We start from the raw sequence: 17,035 nt of genomic DNA on the forward strand, positions 1-17,035 counted from the left end.
GAATTCACTGTCACCACACCCCTTAAAAACAACCACAGCAATAAACAATGACAACTGCCATCATGCTTCACTTACAATGCTAATTACTGAACACATACCTATGACAATTTTTCCAAAATGCAAAATGATAGTCAAAGGAAATGATACTTTTGCTTGTGGGACTAAAATAGTTACAAAAATCTGTAAATTAACAACACTTCCTTACTAAGAGAGTAGTGATATCATGTTGGAAATTTCACTATGCGTAAGTAAGTATTACAGCTCCTAAATATTTGATTTTTTGGTGATAATGTGATATCTATCTATCAAAACCAATTACTGATTCTGTCACTGCCCACAAGCTTATGTCAACAGTAGACAGACAGAAGAGACTCTATACCCATTTCGAGTCTGTGATTGTTAAGTAAGGAGTATACATTCTAACTGGTTCTACTTGTGATACTGTAAATCTTTTGATTAGCATTCATGCATGCATGTGTCTAGTGTACACAGCCACTTAAACAATCCATTTTGTAACTGGGCCACCTAAAAATGGGCTATAAAGTCTCCATGAAATGAAAAATAGCCTTCATTTTACTCATTTTACTAGTTTTAATCTTGTGTCCTCAAGTTAAGTGATCATTTACAGATGCCAAATGTATGTAAAATATAGGGCTGCACATAACAATTATTTTTTATAGATTAATCTATCAATTATTTTTTCAATTAATTGATTAATCCATCGATTATTTTTTGTATTTATCGAACTATTATTTTTTTCTTACACAATTAATATAACAATGAAATTTACAAAAAATAACATTTTAAAACTTGTCATACACTGCAGGGCATTATTACCCAACAAAAAATAGCCCAGTCTTAACTGGGAAAAATGAATGCAAGAGCTTGTTCAACTCAAGTAAAAGGAATGTAGTGCAATTTACATTTAGCAATCAAGTCACTTTCAGGAGGAGTAACAAAACAGTTACTCTTTGTTACAGTAAACAACAGACCTTAAAATCTAGCAGACCAACAAAACATTCCTTTAGTCACTGAAAAGCGGCTAAGGTACTTTTATCTTTGTGGCACCTGTAAAAATGTATGTAAGATTTGTAAATCTATTCATTTTTGTGTATTTTGGGTCATTTTAGGCATAAAAAGCATTTATGATGTTTTCTGCTACAAGCTACAACAAGGCTAAAAACATGAAACCAGTGACTTTCACAACAATTTGGCACGTTGGGGCTTCAGGACTTTTGTATTATTTTGGACGAGTAATATGGAAATATTTTGTGGTTTTATTATGTATTCTTTTAACGTTTGAATCCTGGTTACCATCTTCTTCAAATGTTTGGTAGATGATTGCAACTCCTTTTCCCTTTGAAACTGTAAAAGTGTTCTGTGGACTTTAATACTTCCCTCAAATTTCCATCGGCATGGCAGTGAGCAGATGATGACTGGATTTTCATTCATGGATGAACTATCCCTTTAAATTTGTCCATATGGATGGGTTTAAAATGGATAACATTTTATATAACTGATATTTGTTTTTTTAATCTCATATAAAAAACATATATGATGATATTTTTGATTGCATAATGAATGAGAACAGAGTCAAAGTTTACTCTACAAAAATGAAGGAGCTGCACAAAGGACTTCAATCAGTTATCATGCTTATTTCATGACTGCTAGGCCTGAGTGTTCTGACTCAGTGTGGAACAGATATGTTTTTATAGTAAGGAAAAGGCACTGACATTTTTTCCATAGAAGTCATCGATGTGTGTAATTCCCAAGAGGTGAAAAGCAATACACACAACACAAAGGCTTTGTCAGTGTGAGAAAAGTCATGAGTGCTGTGTTCGACACTGTTGCTCCTCCAGCCGGCTGACTCGATGTTGCTTTTTAACGTTTAACTCGACTGTGTTATCTTTACTGTAGAGCCAAAGCAGGAAAAACAGCATTTCAGCCCATGAGAAACACTGAGCCGCAGAAAACATTTCTCACATGATGTTTCTGTTTTTGCTGATATGGTCACAAAGATCTCTTTGTTAAATGCATACTGTGTGGAAAAATACAAATACAAGTTGATATGAACCACAGTGGGTTTACCAGCTGGGTTTCCGACTTCTACGCAGGTTGAGAGGAGCAGAGAAATCTGAGTAATCTCATGTCAGTAAGTGAGCTCTGCAGAGTGAAGTAGGCCTGCACAAGCTTTTAGTTGAGCGTGTGCAGGTGGATTACACATGTGTGAGTGCATGACCCTCCATTTGTAGTGTGAAATTATCTGCAAGACACCGTTCTAAAACTCACCCCACATCGCTTCATATTCCAAATTGACTTTTTTTTGTAACATGCTTGGGAGTAAATATCCAAGTTAGTCATCTTCTCTTTGTTTTATTTGCTAGTTCAGTCTTATTTCTACTTTTTTACTCAAGTTAAGACCCTTGCGTTAATTCGTGTTTTTAATGGTCAGTATTTTGCTCCATATCATTTATAAGCATTTTTTACTCTATCAGCGGAAGCAAATGGGGATCTTACAAACCATAAACATTAATCAATAAATATATTAGGTTAAAGGCCATTAGCTGTCCAGACCATGCATGATACTGTACAGCAGGTGGTGTACAAGGACTCGTTTTACAAGGAGGAGATCCTGACTTGGGTCTGTTATCTGGACTGTTTGTTGCTGCTTTTCTGTAACATAATCTGTTGTGTTAACTGTGGAGTGATGGACTCTCAAGCACAGAGCCCAGCATGACGGAAGAGCTAAATAATGTGTGCTTTGTGTCAAAAACTTGTGCCTCTGTCTTACACCTTGGATTCAGATTAAACTGACCAAAGTACATATTTCCTTTGGTGAGACCATGGAAACAAACTATTAAGACTGAACAACCATGACCTGCCTATTTACATTAATTAAGACTGATCTATATTAACCTTCGTGTTTGATTGACAGTTAAATGAGGGATGTCAATCCAGGCTGTCATGCTACAAGAATTATTAGCATTTTTAAGATCAATGTACTCCTTTTACCATCCCTCTACATCAGCAAAAAAGGTGAAATAGAAACACATGTAGTTCTAAAGCATTCACAAAGGTTACGAAAGATTTGACTTCTTACCATATCTTAACTGTGCTGCAGTCGGTGGTGCAACTTCCAGCTGTCCTGAAAATGACAAGAGGAAGAAAAAATGTATCATAAAGCATCTGCATTTTCTATGGTTTGTTTTTCTAAGGAGAGGAAAAGTCAGGGTAAATGTCACACCGTTCTGAAATGGCAAAGCCCATCAGTCAGGACCTTTTAAACAGAGGGTAAAAGTAGGGTAAGGGGAGAGAGGAGTGAGGGTGAGCATTCAGCAATGTGTCAGAGGAGATGAAAAGGAGCGAGGAAGAGGAGCAAAGAGCACCTCTCTTGCTGCTGCCTCCCCTGAGCGAGATCCAAATGAGGACAAAAGTGACGTCAAGAAATTATAATAATGCTGCCAATCAGGCCTCAGAGGAGGCCTGCTGGTTCACTGATTATAACTGGAGAATGTGTGTGTATGTGTCTGTGTGCCTGTGTGTGTGTCTGTGTGCCTGTGTGTGTGTGTGTGTGTGTGTGTGTGTGTGTGTGTGTGTGTGTGAGAGAGAGAGAGAGAGAGAGAGAGTATGGTAAATGGGAGGACAGGATCGAAGGTATGGGAGACATTCATTACCTGCCTTCATAGCAACAGATTTAAAACTGGGGTAGGCAGTTTTCTGTGTCACTGGGCAAAAATCCCATGATGAACTTTAATTATACTGTAATTGAAGTGGTCTAAGAGAATACTAGACTTCTGCACCTCCTCTTGACCATGTTTTCAGTCTTTAGGAAATCTAGTCCATGATAGGAGACTTTGGCTAATCTCTACTGGCTGTTCTACAAATGCAGATGCATGTGCACGCCCCTTTAGAGAGTGAAAACCTGATTCAATGGCAAAGAATCCTGCAGAGAAAGTTGATATTGCTATTCTAGTGTCGGCAAAACCTGCCCAGACTGCAAAGAAATCCAAAAAAGAAAGATGGACTTAAAAAAAAGAGTTTAAAACAGTTTCTGACAATAAAGGAAATAAAACATGGGTCAGCCTTGGCAAAGCATATCAGAAAAGGAAATTGGCTGATCTTTAAGTTCACATTACGTAGCTAACATTAGCTGCAGTCTTGAGTCCAGTGTGTACGCCCCACTTCCCACTACTAAAGACCATCTTGCTGGGATTGGAGCATGCAACAACTCAAGAACGCCGAGTCAGCGGCCGTAGCAACTCAGGTACAGCCAGCATAAACCCCACCTCCAGGACAGCCCTGACTCCCCACTGGATCAGGAAACGGCTGCCATTGCACAAGTTAGACCTGCTGCTACTGCTGGCTACCAGCCTGCTGTGAAACTCAACACCGGGGGGTTTGCATTGGCTACATTAGAGCTACTGCAGCGTCAATCGAAGGTCTGGAGCTGCTGCCTGCTCTTTTCCCAGTGAAGAAGGGTGAGGTGGATGGACAGCAGGATGGTGAAACAGCTAATTCTTGTCTAATCTGTGGTCTGATTAACAGAAAGAGGGAGAAAGAGGGAGAGAGAGAGAGAGAGAGAGGGGCAGGGGAAACTGAGAGAAACTCCACAATGATATTATATTAAATGAATAAATGTATGAGAAACAATGGGTTACTTTATGAAACACATGCATTTTGTCTTGTAGGAGGGGCTTAGGACAGAGAGGGAAGAGCTGAAGCAGGGTCATCAGCTTTAAATGATGATCATGATCACGTCATCCAGCATGTGGATAAAAATAAAACGACTACTGAGATCTGATCCCAATTTCATAACATTGACACTGAAGTTAAAGGAACGCTGTAAAGTTAAAGAGCTGTAACGTCCACCAGTGATGAGAGGTTGTGCAATTAAATATGTGTCAGACTGGATATGCCTCATTGACAAAACAGTCAATGAACTATGAAGTAGCACAGAGACCTGCTGTAAAACAAGAGATTATTACTTTGCTTAAGGCTGAAGACAGGAAAGATCTTTCCTCCGCAGGTTCTGGGAAATTGGGTTTGTTTTAGTCAGGTCAGTGGAAATGTTAGACCACATAATGAGGTATGCTCCAGCGCTCTCAGGTGTTATTGCACCACTGCAGGGTAAAACCACAGCAGATTTCGCCAAACACAATCTGTCTCCGCTACTACAGCCAGACACACAATCATGCATTCATACACAGACACGGATGCCAAAATGCCAGATTTGCTTTCTGGGAGGAATACTGACTTTGCGAAATGATCAGCTATTCACAATAACGTGTTTTTCCCATCTAAAATACATTTTGACATTGTTATCACTTTTTGGTGAATTTACACTGAAAACTTGCAAAATGACCCCCCTCGTGATATTATATTATAATATTATATAAATTCAGACTATAACACAAAATGCTAACAAAAGCACAAAAACAAAAACATCTGCCTCCATCCTGTCTGCTGTTCCCACCCATTTCCATCTCCTTTTCACTTCCTCCTTTCCTTTCAGGACCGAGTGTCACATTACAAGCTTCACACTACAGTATTCAGTTCAACCCCATCTCATGTTGCTGTCTCAACAACGGACGACTGTTCACCTAATCAACGGCTGTTTCATCAGCAAGATAATTAAAACACTGCTGACACATTCACAGAGATGTACACACACCAACACGTATATATATTCATCATCAGTGCTCATACTCACATGCACAGACCTGTCAGTGCCTCCAGTCTCTGCTGCACCTTGTGCATAATGAAATACTGTTTCTTTCCGAATCCCCTCAGAACATCGTTAAAGGTTTTATCTAATTTCACAGGTTTTGGAACATCCCCTCAGATACAAAAGAATAAACTATCAAACTACAAGACAGAAACAAACTGGCAGAGATGAAGATCCTACCCACAGGAGATGGATGTCTTTGACAATTAACTACCTGAACACATTTCTTTCCATTTATTAGTCAGTCAGAGGTTGTTCTAGGATTTAATTAAAGGCTTTCAATTATCCTCCTGTGCTTATCTGTGAGCCAACACTGTCAGTGAAGTGCTGCATCAACCACACAAGTTTTTGTCACTAAAACCTCCGTCTGAATTGTTCTCAGCTCTTATACAACACTAATATCTGTAAGGCTTTAGAAAGGAGCTAACTTTTTGATGGATGATCATATGGATGTCACTAACCAGTGGTACTTTTGGTCAACATAGATCTTCTTTTCCCTCATCACTGTCCAGATATTAATGATAGCAAACATTGTTACTGATTATTTAGACCTTAGAAAAAAAAATTCAACTAAATTGCAACCAAATTTGACTAAATTTCCACTAAATTGCCCGTCTTTTCTTCACGCATGTTCTGCTGTAAACATCTGCCTTATAAAAAATACTAATTCACAAAGTTTTGGTTGAGGTGGTTTGAGGGATGGTCATATTTTAGGGACTGGCAGTAAAGATGTGACAGTGTGACCAGTGACAGTGAATGCGGAATGATTAATGATTCACAAATACTAATGTAGCCTTGATCTGACATTACACAAAAGTATCTTTGTAGAATTATGGATATCAATGTCTTTCTATTAGGTCGATTTATTATGATCTCAAATAATTGTTAGGTGGATTAATCCAACATGAATTTAAAGGAAATTAGTTATTTACTGAGGTCAGGGCAGTGGTGACAAACCCTGTGCTGTGTATGCTTTCTCCATTTATCAGATGTGTTCTTGTACCTTCTGTGGTACTTTTTTTTTATTAAATATAACCAAGGAAACACGAAAGACAATGGTTTCCTGTCTTAAATTGTAAGCAACAGACATCTGTTTACTTCTGGGATAAGTCTGATCCTTCCACTCTTTGGAAAAACCTTTTACTCAAGGACACACTGGTCAACTTGGCACTTTCAGTGGTTTAATTGGATAACATTTAACCTTCAGGCAGACAAGAGTAATTAACCTCTGGAATTACCTGGAGAGGTTTGCCTTTTTTTTTTGGCACAAGGTTTGGCAAAGTAATATGAGTATGTGGCTCTCAAACCTTTTCATAATAATGCTCTCTAAACTGATACACAATAGGTTACAGACCCCAAATGAAAAGGTTTCACTTCAGGAACTTCCATCTAAAAAGATTTTTTATTATTAGATATGAAAGATCAGAATTTCATAGTTGTCAGTTACAGATTATTTATTCCTTAATGTATTTATCTAAAAAGGACCACGTACAGTTTAAAACATAAATGTTACCATTTGATGTACCGTACCAGATTATAGTTTAGAGCAAATTCACATCTGCAGTACCCTTGGAAGGTCAGAACAAAAACACAACACAATTACATAATAATATAAAGTTGTACAAAAAACCTCAACAACAAACACATACACACAGACATGCACACACATACACATGAAATAATACACACAATAGCACATGACATAGAGTAAAACAAATAAGACGATATGACAAAACTACATGAAAAAAGCACATCAAACACACAAAAAACACAATAAAGAGCTGAGAAAGTAAAACCTATGATCATATATTTATGTAATGACTCTTAATGACGTTTGGCTCAGGGTTGTAATTTAAAATTTGTCCAAGTTCAGGTTAACTTGTAAGACCAAAGCAGATCATTCCTTTCAGGGTTTATCTTCTCTAATTTAGTGCCATAAATCATTTGACACTTTGTAATCAACCAAATTTGAATACATTATGAAATGATTTTCTAAAAGAAAAAAAAAAGAAACTGGCAAGATTCAAGGTTATAAAACAGCAGGGATAGTGCAGAATAACTTTTTTAACTATTCCCCAGACAGCAGAAACTATTGCTGTACACTGCGAAAACACAGGCCTGTGATCATCTAATATATTGTCCAAATTTGCCTCATTTCGATATGATACAAAAAACTAAATACATCATTGTGGGCACATCAGAAGCCTGTTCCTGCCATATTTTCCCATCACTTGAAAAGAATGAGGCCAAATGAAAATGCAGCTGAGTCACCGTCTCATCACTAGTCACATGAAAAAATCCCATTAACGAAAAACAGAGTCCCTTGAAGTATTTTCTCTCCCAATCCACCGAGCCTCATCCCACCATTTATAAGAACTGTGATAGCTGACATGGCTGTCTATTGCCCCCTGGACTCCTCCGGTATAAAGTATTGATTGCATGGTATCTTAAATCCCCCAGAGCTGCTGTCTCAAAAGAATTCAATTTCAACACACAGGAGTGGTGAAAACATTTAATGGGCTGTGATAAGTAACTAACCACGAGCATGATTAAATACCAAAGCAACCATTTTTCATTCCTGGCAAACCTTCTCTTATCTTGTAGAATCACCTGTACGACACACACCTGATAAACACTGTGTTAACAGATAAACAGATTTTTTTGAGCACAGATTTGAACTTTTCATTGCCCAGTCAGGAACAGAAATTCTCTGAGGCGTTTACTATGCACAGCCTACAAATGATTAAAAACTACAACAAGCCTGTTAACTGGTAAATAACTTTATCAAGCCAATGAACATAGAACTGCGCCTTGAACTTTGACCCTCTTGCTCATAAATCTGTTTAAGTCCGTGGCATGAAATTTGTAGGAAAACAGGAAAACATATGCAGTTTGGAACACAGCAGATATTAATATCATTTATTAACATTGCCTTGAAGATTCAAGCTTGCCAGAGATGGAGAGCCCAAAGAGCTCTGCTGTTGTTAGTTTGAAATGTATGCATATTAAATAGAATGGCAGTATGGGTATCGGAGGGCAATGTGAGAGTACAGCATATTAGCGACTATGAGGCCAAACAGTGGAATTACAACTTTCCAGGCTGTCACATGATGCCATTGGGCCCAAAAAACCCATTTCACCCACAGACTTACACTGTGAAAGAGATGTTTATACCCTTGCAAAAGTATTCGTTTCACTATTGGGATTTGATGCATTCTGTCCAAAAACATTTCAAAAGTCTCGGACATAGACTGGATAAATAATGGACATAGCTACTGTGACTTCACCATTTGGTTTGTGGACTCTCATTATGAAGCCTCAAATTTAGCATTTTGTTCATTGCCATCTTGGTATTTTGGAGCCAGAAGTGACCATGTTCGGACAAGAGGCTGAAGCTGTGGAGGAGCGAGGAATGGATCTGGCTGGATCTGACTGGAAGCCGAGGACAATACCCACAGACAGCCTGTCACTCAAGAGGCCCCACCCTTACATATGTGAAACTTTGGGCCTTAATGAAATTAAAAAGATGTATAAATGCTGAAATTAGCTAGAAAGACCAATACTGTTTATGTACCTGTCTGTAAACATGTTTATCTCTGCTGTAAACTTGGACATTTTAACATAGGGGTCTATGGGGATTTACTCTGTTTTGGAGCCAGCCTCAAGTGGCAGTTTGATGAACTGCAGTTTTTTGGCACTTTTGCACTAGCTTCATTTTCCAGGCTTGAAGGTGGCTGCTTGCTCCAGAAGAGCTGCAAGAGTAAATCATTTCATCCCCATTCAATTTAGTGGAAGTCTCAAGTACACCTGCTTTGGGGGCCCAATGATGCGGAAGCAGCGCAGATCATCTGGGTAATTTTCTATGTGGCACTTCAATATTTTTGGCTTCATGTGCCACTGAGCAACTTTCGGGAATCAACAGAATCCAGCCTGTACCAAATTTCATGGTTCAGGTGGCATTGCAAAAAACTCATTTTACTAATGCCGCTACGTTTAATTAGGAAAAAGTCATATTATCTAATATCACTTCTGCATCTGATCATTATCCGATGTCCATATGTTTCACTCCTATTGGTGGTCATATCCATTTAACAACATTTATTTTTATGCTGGTCGGTTGGGTTTTAGCCTGAGATTTTAAGTTCTACTCTGTTGTTTTATTTCCTCTTCGGCTGCTTGTTATTCTGTATTTGAGGAGGCAACCATTAATACTCAAGTCCTCTTTAGCTGTGATTGTCTGAAGGCGACATAAGAGTCACACTATCCTGTCTTTGTTTTGCCGTGACAAATGGCTCATTACACATTTTGTCTCTTGGTGCCAGTACAGCATGAAATAGAAGTGTGAACAGAGCTTTGGAAAAAGGAGATAAGTCTGTGAAAGAATAGAAAAGCCGAGTTCTCTCTCAGCAAAGCTCAGTTATGATGAATACATGACGGTCCATTCAGTCAATGAAAATGACAAATTGAGGTAATAAGGTTTTCTGCAAATGCAGGTATCAGTGTTACAGTGGTAGAAACCAGGTTTGCAGGGGCATTTTCATCTCAGCACTGTGCAGCAGTGTGATGCAGTTGGTGTGTGTGTGTGTGTGTGTGTGTGTGTGTGTGTGTGTGTGTGTGTGTGACTGCCTCTGTTAGTATTCTGTCTCCTGGGCTTTATCTGGAAAATGTTGACCAAGAAACATCCTTGTTTTACCTTCAGGGTTTTCATTGATTTTTGAGTTGCACATCTTCTCGAACAGAAGAGACTCTCATTATACGAGTGGTTTGATACAGCACAGACTATTGTGTCAAGGGGTAAGGTGTGTGACTGCATAAGCATGTGTTTATCGGTTGATTTATCTATGAATCTATATAATTTGCATTTTGTGTGCGTACGATGGTCTGTATGGCCAAACGCGCATGTGTGCATGAGCTCAGCAGCCTAACAGGAACAATAGAGGGCAGCCATTCATCAACTGCACCGTGCTTTGCCATTGTCCATGATTTATGAGACTGAAAAGAGCAAATTTCACAGCACATAGCATGCAGGTCAAGACAGCAGGGGCAGTCATTAGAAAACATAAAATGGGAAAAGATTTGCGGGAAGAAAGACTTTGTAGCAGCAAGTTTTGTAAATTTGACTTTAAAATGAATTTACCTTGGAATAGGTGTTTAGATTAAAAAAACAAAACTTGCAGAAAATATTTAAGAAGGTACAACAAAATGGGAAGCAATCAGTACTCGATAAAATGTGTCTGTATCTAATTTTCTTAGATCTAACATTGTTCACAGCCCACTCTCATTGCCAACTTGTCAAATACTGGCGCTTGGTCAGATATTTTAGTGCCAGACAAAAAGGCGCCTTTCACAGCTATATGATACATGGCCAGGTGGTGTTAGTTTGTAATTGGGTCAAACAGCATCTTTCTCTGGAGTATGATGTGCTGCTGGACGGTGTCGGTTTTGAATGCTGCCGGTAAAAATGTAATATAAGGAGATGGAGTCACTATAGGACCGGAAGGGCAGTGGATGGGTCCAACAGACCCTGGACTTTCACTCTAGATGCCTCTGTTTGCTTCCTGTATGACTGTTGAGCAATTTCTGATGATTTTTTCTATACCTGCCCATGTGCTTTTGTTGGGCAGACAATAAACATTAATGCAAGGTGTTATACCAACAACATACATGTACATCAACACACGTCCCAGAATGTCAACAACAGACGCAGGAGGATACCTAGCCTGTCATATAAGTCCACTGACCAAGCGGTAATATTTGATTTGAGTTGGGATGATAATGTGTTGTAGTTTAGAAAAAATGACAGAGTCCACCTTGTGTGTGTGCAATTCACATACAAACACTTTTTTGGAGGAAAGCCTATTAATTTATGTTTATCTGCTCCCCTTTACCTAACCCTTACATGTCTACCGGAGGAATTCTAAAGGTCATGTCACAACTTCAAAACTCCATCTACAGAGGGGAAAATAATAAGTGTGCTCCCTGTAAACGCAGGTTTTCCTAATCAGTATATATACCAGTGAGACACACTGCAGCATGACACCACACAAACTCAAGCCTAACTTAGATTTCAGCAGCAAAGTACCTTTTCCCCCTGTGAGTTCAGTGAACTCTATGTGGCAGGTAGACAAATATGTATACAGCCGTCTATTCCCCCAGCACCAATTAAGGCAGCTGTAGAGGGCCTGAAACAAAACACAGAAACAGACAAAAAATAACGACAAATCCTTGGAAATATCCCACAGACAAATGCCAAGTCACAAATGACAGGAGGAAAAGAAGAAGCCATTGTTTCCTTTCCATTATAAAGGCGGCACCCAGCCAGTGCGAACAAAGGACGAGGCAAAGAAAAGAAGACGAGAAAAGGAGAAATATTTTTAATTGAGCAATGGGCTGCTCAAAATAACTTAGATGTGCCTCACACTCTGAGTAGTTTACAATGACTTCCTCTGCGATTTTTCATAACACACAGATATGAAGTTTCTGGGGGACCATGCATTTTACATAAATGGTTAAACAGTAATAACATGTCATAATAAACACAACAGTTCCATTATTATATTTCATTTCCTGATGATGCTGATACAGACAGACAGACACCAAATATTTTACTGCATTTTTGTTTTTGGAGAAGATCCAAATCCTGCAGCAGCCCTTGGTTTTTGATCATTCACGCAAGTTAACTGCAGGTAATTGCATACAGCTGGCCTCCTACATGCCAGTTAGTCAGTGATAAAATTGCTGCAGTAGAGTCAAAGCCTCAGTTCACCAATGGTACACACACAAACACATGCACAGGTGTTTTTACTCATTTTGCCTAATGACAACCTATATTTTAGCTTTTCCACCAATATGGAACAGGTTTCATTCTGGTTTCTGCACCTGAACTGTTTAGAGCATTTCCACCAAAAAAAATAAATTGGTTCACAACCTTAAAAGCTGATTCTCAGCTGGAATCAAAAAATGGCTGACGTTCCTTAACCTGAAGTACGAACCGTGATGACATCATTGTGTGTGTCATTGCTAAAGGTTGGAAAGATAGGATGGAGAAGGTGACAATGGAGACCTTAAGTGAGAAATTATCTAAAAAAAAAAAAAGCACGCAGCTGTTATTACACGTTGGTCCATGCTTTTTTTGGAGTTTGTAGGTAATCTAAGCGATCTGCCATATTGCCACTGCTGTTTACTTTGGTTGCGCAACGACCTCCATTGTTGATGATGAATCTGGGATTACAATGGTTCTATCAAAGCTGGTGGAAAGAGTCCTTAATGGAACCAGTGTAAGAACCAGAGCTAATCCGGTGGTATGTGTAGGTGTGTGAGGACCACCTTCCTGGCTCTATTTTATTGCCTCTGTTCATTGTGGAACGACTGCATCTTTATGGTTGGCTGCCCTCTATTTTGCTGCATGTTACTGTAAAGGAAGAGGGGCAGGGAAAATTGCTTTTACAGTGAGATGGTGGCACAAACTATTTTGAATCCGTAGAGTGGCAAGAGCTGTGACAAAGCCGCTTACAACATTTGCGATTGTTATGCAGTAAAACTTCTGGTTGCAATGCTTACCAGTCTATTGTTTACGACAGTGCAGCTAGGTACATTTTGCACTGTATAAGCTCTGTACATATTGATCAGCACCTTCTGTTTTCCAAACTGGAGTTGTGGAAACCGCACCCGTACAATATAAACCATCATTTCATCAGTTTGAGCACACCTACTCTTAACCTTAGCAAACTCACAGAATGACTCATAAATTTAAACCTGAAAAATGTCCATTCAGCAAAAAAAAAATGTTCTGAAAACTGACAGTGCTCTACATCCCCAGCATCAAACAGCAGGGCCAGCAATGTAAGCAACTTACTATCTTCCCAAGTTCAACCTAGAAGTATAACAAAGCGGTAACTATAGGCCTTGAGAGAAATATCAACTTTAATATCTTTAAAATGCTGACTTTATATTCTTGTGGGACTGCAGTGAGATCTGCAGCTGTATAGCAAGGTCACTTAGAGAAGGCTATGGGAGGCCCAGTACAAACCAAGGTGAAAACAGGGAGGTATGATGTGTAGTGTGTTATTGTACATCTCGTGGAAGTATGAGAGGGAGGAACAGACCGAGAGTAGGAGAGATAAGAGGAAAAAGACAGTGAGTGAGGAGGCAAAAGAGAGAACAGCGAAAACAGTTTGGAGATGACAAAAAGTGAGTGTGTGTTGTCTTTAGAGGTCACATTGTCCCATGAAAAGAAAAAACCAGGAAATGATCCATCCCTGTCTCTTACGCTCTCTCTTAAGATCATGACCTCATGATCGAATGGACAGGCTCACAAAAAACAAACGCCACCTTGAATATCAAACACATCCTGCTGCGCATAATAATATTACCTGGGCTTCTGTGGTAGCCAGGTAATTTGATTCATGCCTTGATCCATCTGTCTACATTTCACAGGAAAGAAGAGCCATATGCAGTTATTTTTCTCCTCACTTTCATATTTCTGAATCATAAAATTTTAATTGTCTTCCAGATTGCCAACTGGAGACAATGTCACAGACTGGGCTGCATTTATAATGTTTTTTCTGGTTAAACTTGGCCTTGATGTATTCTCTTAAGAAGATTCAAAACATGTAAAAGAAACTTTATTCTTGTCTAGAAAAGTGTCTTCTAACAGAATATTAAAACAGTGGTTTTTTAGAGGTTCTGTATTTACATTTTTACATACATTAATTGTTTGCTACTGTAAATGGGTGAATGGATTGCAAACGCAAGTTAAAGGGCAAGTCCATATGCAGTCATGCAGAGCTAATGTAGAGTTGACAGGGAGTAAACAGAAGTGCAGTTTGTAAAATTACATATTGTGTGATTCAATTCAGTTAAATATAATTTATTGGGGGTCACAGAGAAACAGAAACAAAAAAAAAGTTTGTGACTAAAACAAGGTACATTGAGTCTTCTTATTTAGCTTTCCAAAGCCAAAAAACAAATGAGTGTGATGGATTACACAGCAGGTTTAACTGCACAAGCTGCAAATGTTACCACGCCTGATTAACTTGTGAATTACCGATGAGAGTGGTGAGACTGAAGCAAAACAAGTTTAGGACCAGCTTTGCCAGATGGGAAATGTTACACTGTAGTACCAGAGGCTTAAAACTGTCTTGTTTTGAGGAAAATTCATTGTGCACATGGCATAATCCACAAAAACAAATAGGTGTAAATGTGTAATTTTATAAAACATGTATTTAAATGACTTTTTGACATGCCTACAAGTCTACCCACTTTTTTCCCTTTTTTTGAGAAGCTAATATAGCTGTGATGCTTTACAGGAGGTATGAATATGCGTAGGTATAAGTCCATCAGTTTGACCATTTTTGGAATAGCCTAATGTTAAAAATTATATAACAAGACAGCACAAAGTGAGCGAAACCTCTCGCATTGACAGTTTATACACTGAGAATATGAAAAAAAGATCAATTTTAGCTGCTTAAGGTAAAATTAATAATTATTATTATTAAATATAATGTATTCAGAGAAAATACTATGAGAGACACAATTGCAAAGACAAGACAGCTTTTGCATCTTTTTCTCCAGCACTGCTGTGTTTAATGTAAATATACAGTAGCAAAACTCAGAACTCTTATGTCAAAAAATATTGTAGTTATATTAATGTAATTTAATTTAGTTATTGTAATTTAATTACATTTTATACCTTTATTTAGTTTGTTTTCTGTAAAGACACACAGAAGTTTACAGGGACAGAGTTCAGTCCAGTCCAGTTCAGTTTTTATCACAGAGAATGTTTTTTAGGCTTGTTGTCGATCTCGGTCATCTGTTGCACAAGATCGACAACTGGCGTCCCTTAAGTGGTCTCTGGTGGTTCAGGGCCTGTTGGTCTTTCATAGATCGGAAGAGACAGGACTTCGCCTCTTCTCACTGGTGTGTCATCTTTATGTCCTCCTCTGCCTGGACCAGCACATCCACCAGTCTGCCGTTTCCCTCCCTCTGATTGGCTGGGGAGGTCTCCACTTTGCTCGACGAGCCCTCCCTCATTCAAGAGCTTCCTCCACATTACTAACTTCATGTGAAGCCTCGTTTTCTGTGCTCGCCCTCTCATTTAAATCCGGCTGAAGGATATTGATCATCGTCTCCTGTTTCATTTCTGCTCCAGCATTAAAAGATGACTGAGTTTGGAGTTTTTCTCTCAGATGCTCCATCTCAGTGAGCAAAGCCACCTGCTCTATTTTGACTTTGGTGGTCTGCTCATCTCCCATGACCTCCAGCTCAGGGGCTTCTACCATTTTATCCCTGTCAGTAAAGAGAAATCCTTCAGTGGAGCACTGGCTGCTGCTGGCCTGCAAGTATCTTCATCACTGCTGCTGTCCAGGCCAGGCACCTGTGATTCCTCAGGGGCCACATCAGGTTGTGGGTCCTCAGGCGTCGCAGCTGGCCTCACAGGTTTTGAGCCTTTTCAGCGGTGGATCACACTGAGCTCCTGGCTGTAGGTCTTCTTTCTCTTTAGGAGGCTGATCCCAGTAGATTTCAGCCAAAGGTTTACGGGTTCGGCCGCTATCTTCTGAAGTCCTGCTGGCCACAGCTACCCGTGTTTCCCCCAGGACCACAACCTGTGGTTCCTCTGGCTCCACGTCAGGCTTGTTCTGCTCACGGCGGCAGCATTTCTGTTATCCCAAGAATTTCTTATAAGGACTGTTTTGTTTTTAAGCTTGTTCTGGCCTTTTTTACTTTGTTTTTTGTCACTTGTCTCAATCTTAAAAATGTCTCTTGATGCTCTAGTGTGCATGTGTTTGTTTCTTGAGACTGTTTATCAAGCATAAAAATAGAATTTGTCCAAATATTTGGACAGTACACAATAGCAGTAATATTAACATAACATTGAGATTGATATTTATCAATTGTATCTACAGTATATCCTATGCATGTGTGTGTGTGAATAGCAACTGATGCACGTATGCACATCAAAAGCCACCTTTCAATGCAGTATGACACACCACCAGGTGGTTAGTTTGTAAAGGGGCCAGACAGAACCTTTTGCTGTGTTATGATTTGCTACTGCTAGCCAGACGGCACCTGGTGTGCCGAATGATATGCGCAAAAGTGGTGTCAATTCATAATACAACCGGATGTAATCTAGTGACCGTATGATCTGCCGCTGGACAGCTTCGGGTTGAATAGCTGCCAGTAATGCTGTAATGTAAGGAGCTGGAAGGTCCCTATAGGGCAGGAGTGGTGGTGGATGGGTCCAACAAACTCTGGACTTTCACCCAGGAGTCACGTGCTCACTTCCCATGTGAATGTAGAACCAAACCATTA

The 17,035-nt window shown here is 39.3% G+C and overlaps 1 protein-coding gene across 2 annotated transcripts in view; it reads right to left on the reverse strand.

Moving 5' to 3' along the window:
* LOC121945319 (transmembrane protein 65) overlaps window positions 1–17,035 on the reverse strand; it is a 74,252-nt gene that overhangs the window by 46,318 nt on the left and 10,899 nt on the right. For both annotated transcript variants that reach the window (XM_042489437.2, XM_042489438.2), the window contains exon 3: window positions 3,101–3,145. In XM_042489437.2, coding sequence (XP_042345371.1) covers window positions 3,101–3,145 — 45 coding nt within the window. The remainder of the gene's footprint in view (window positions 1–3,100; window positions 3,146–17,035) is intronic.

Source organism: Plectropomus leopardus, chromosome 11 (assembly GCF_026936395.1).
Source record: "Plectropomus leopardus strain MGB_pleo_1.0 chromosome 11, ASM2693639v1, whole genome shotgun sequence".
Classification (NCBI taxonomy): domain Eukaryota; kingdom Metazoa; phylum Chordata; class Actinopteri; order Perciformes; family Serranidae; genus Plectropomus; species Plectropomus leopardus.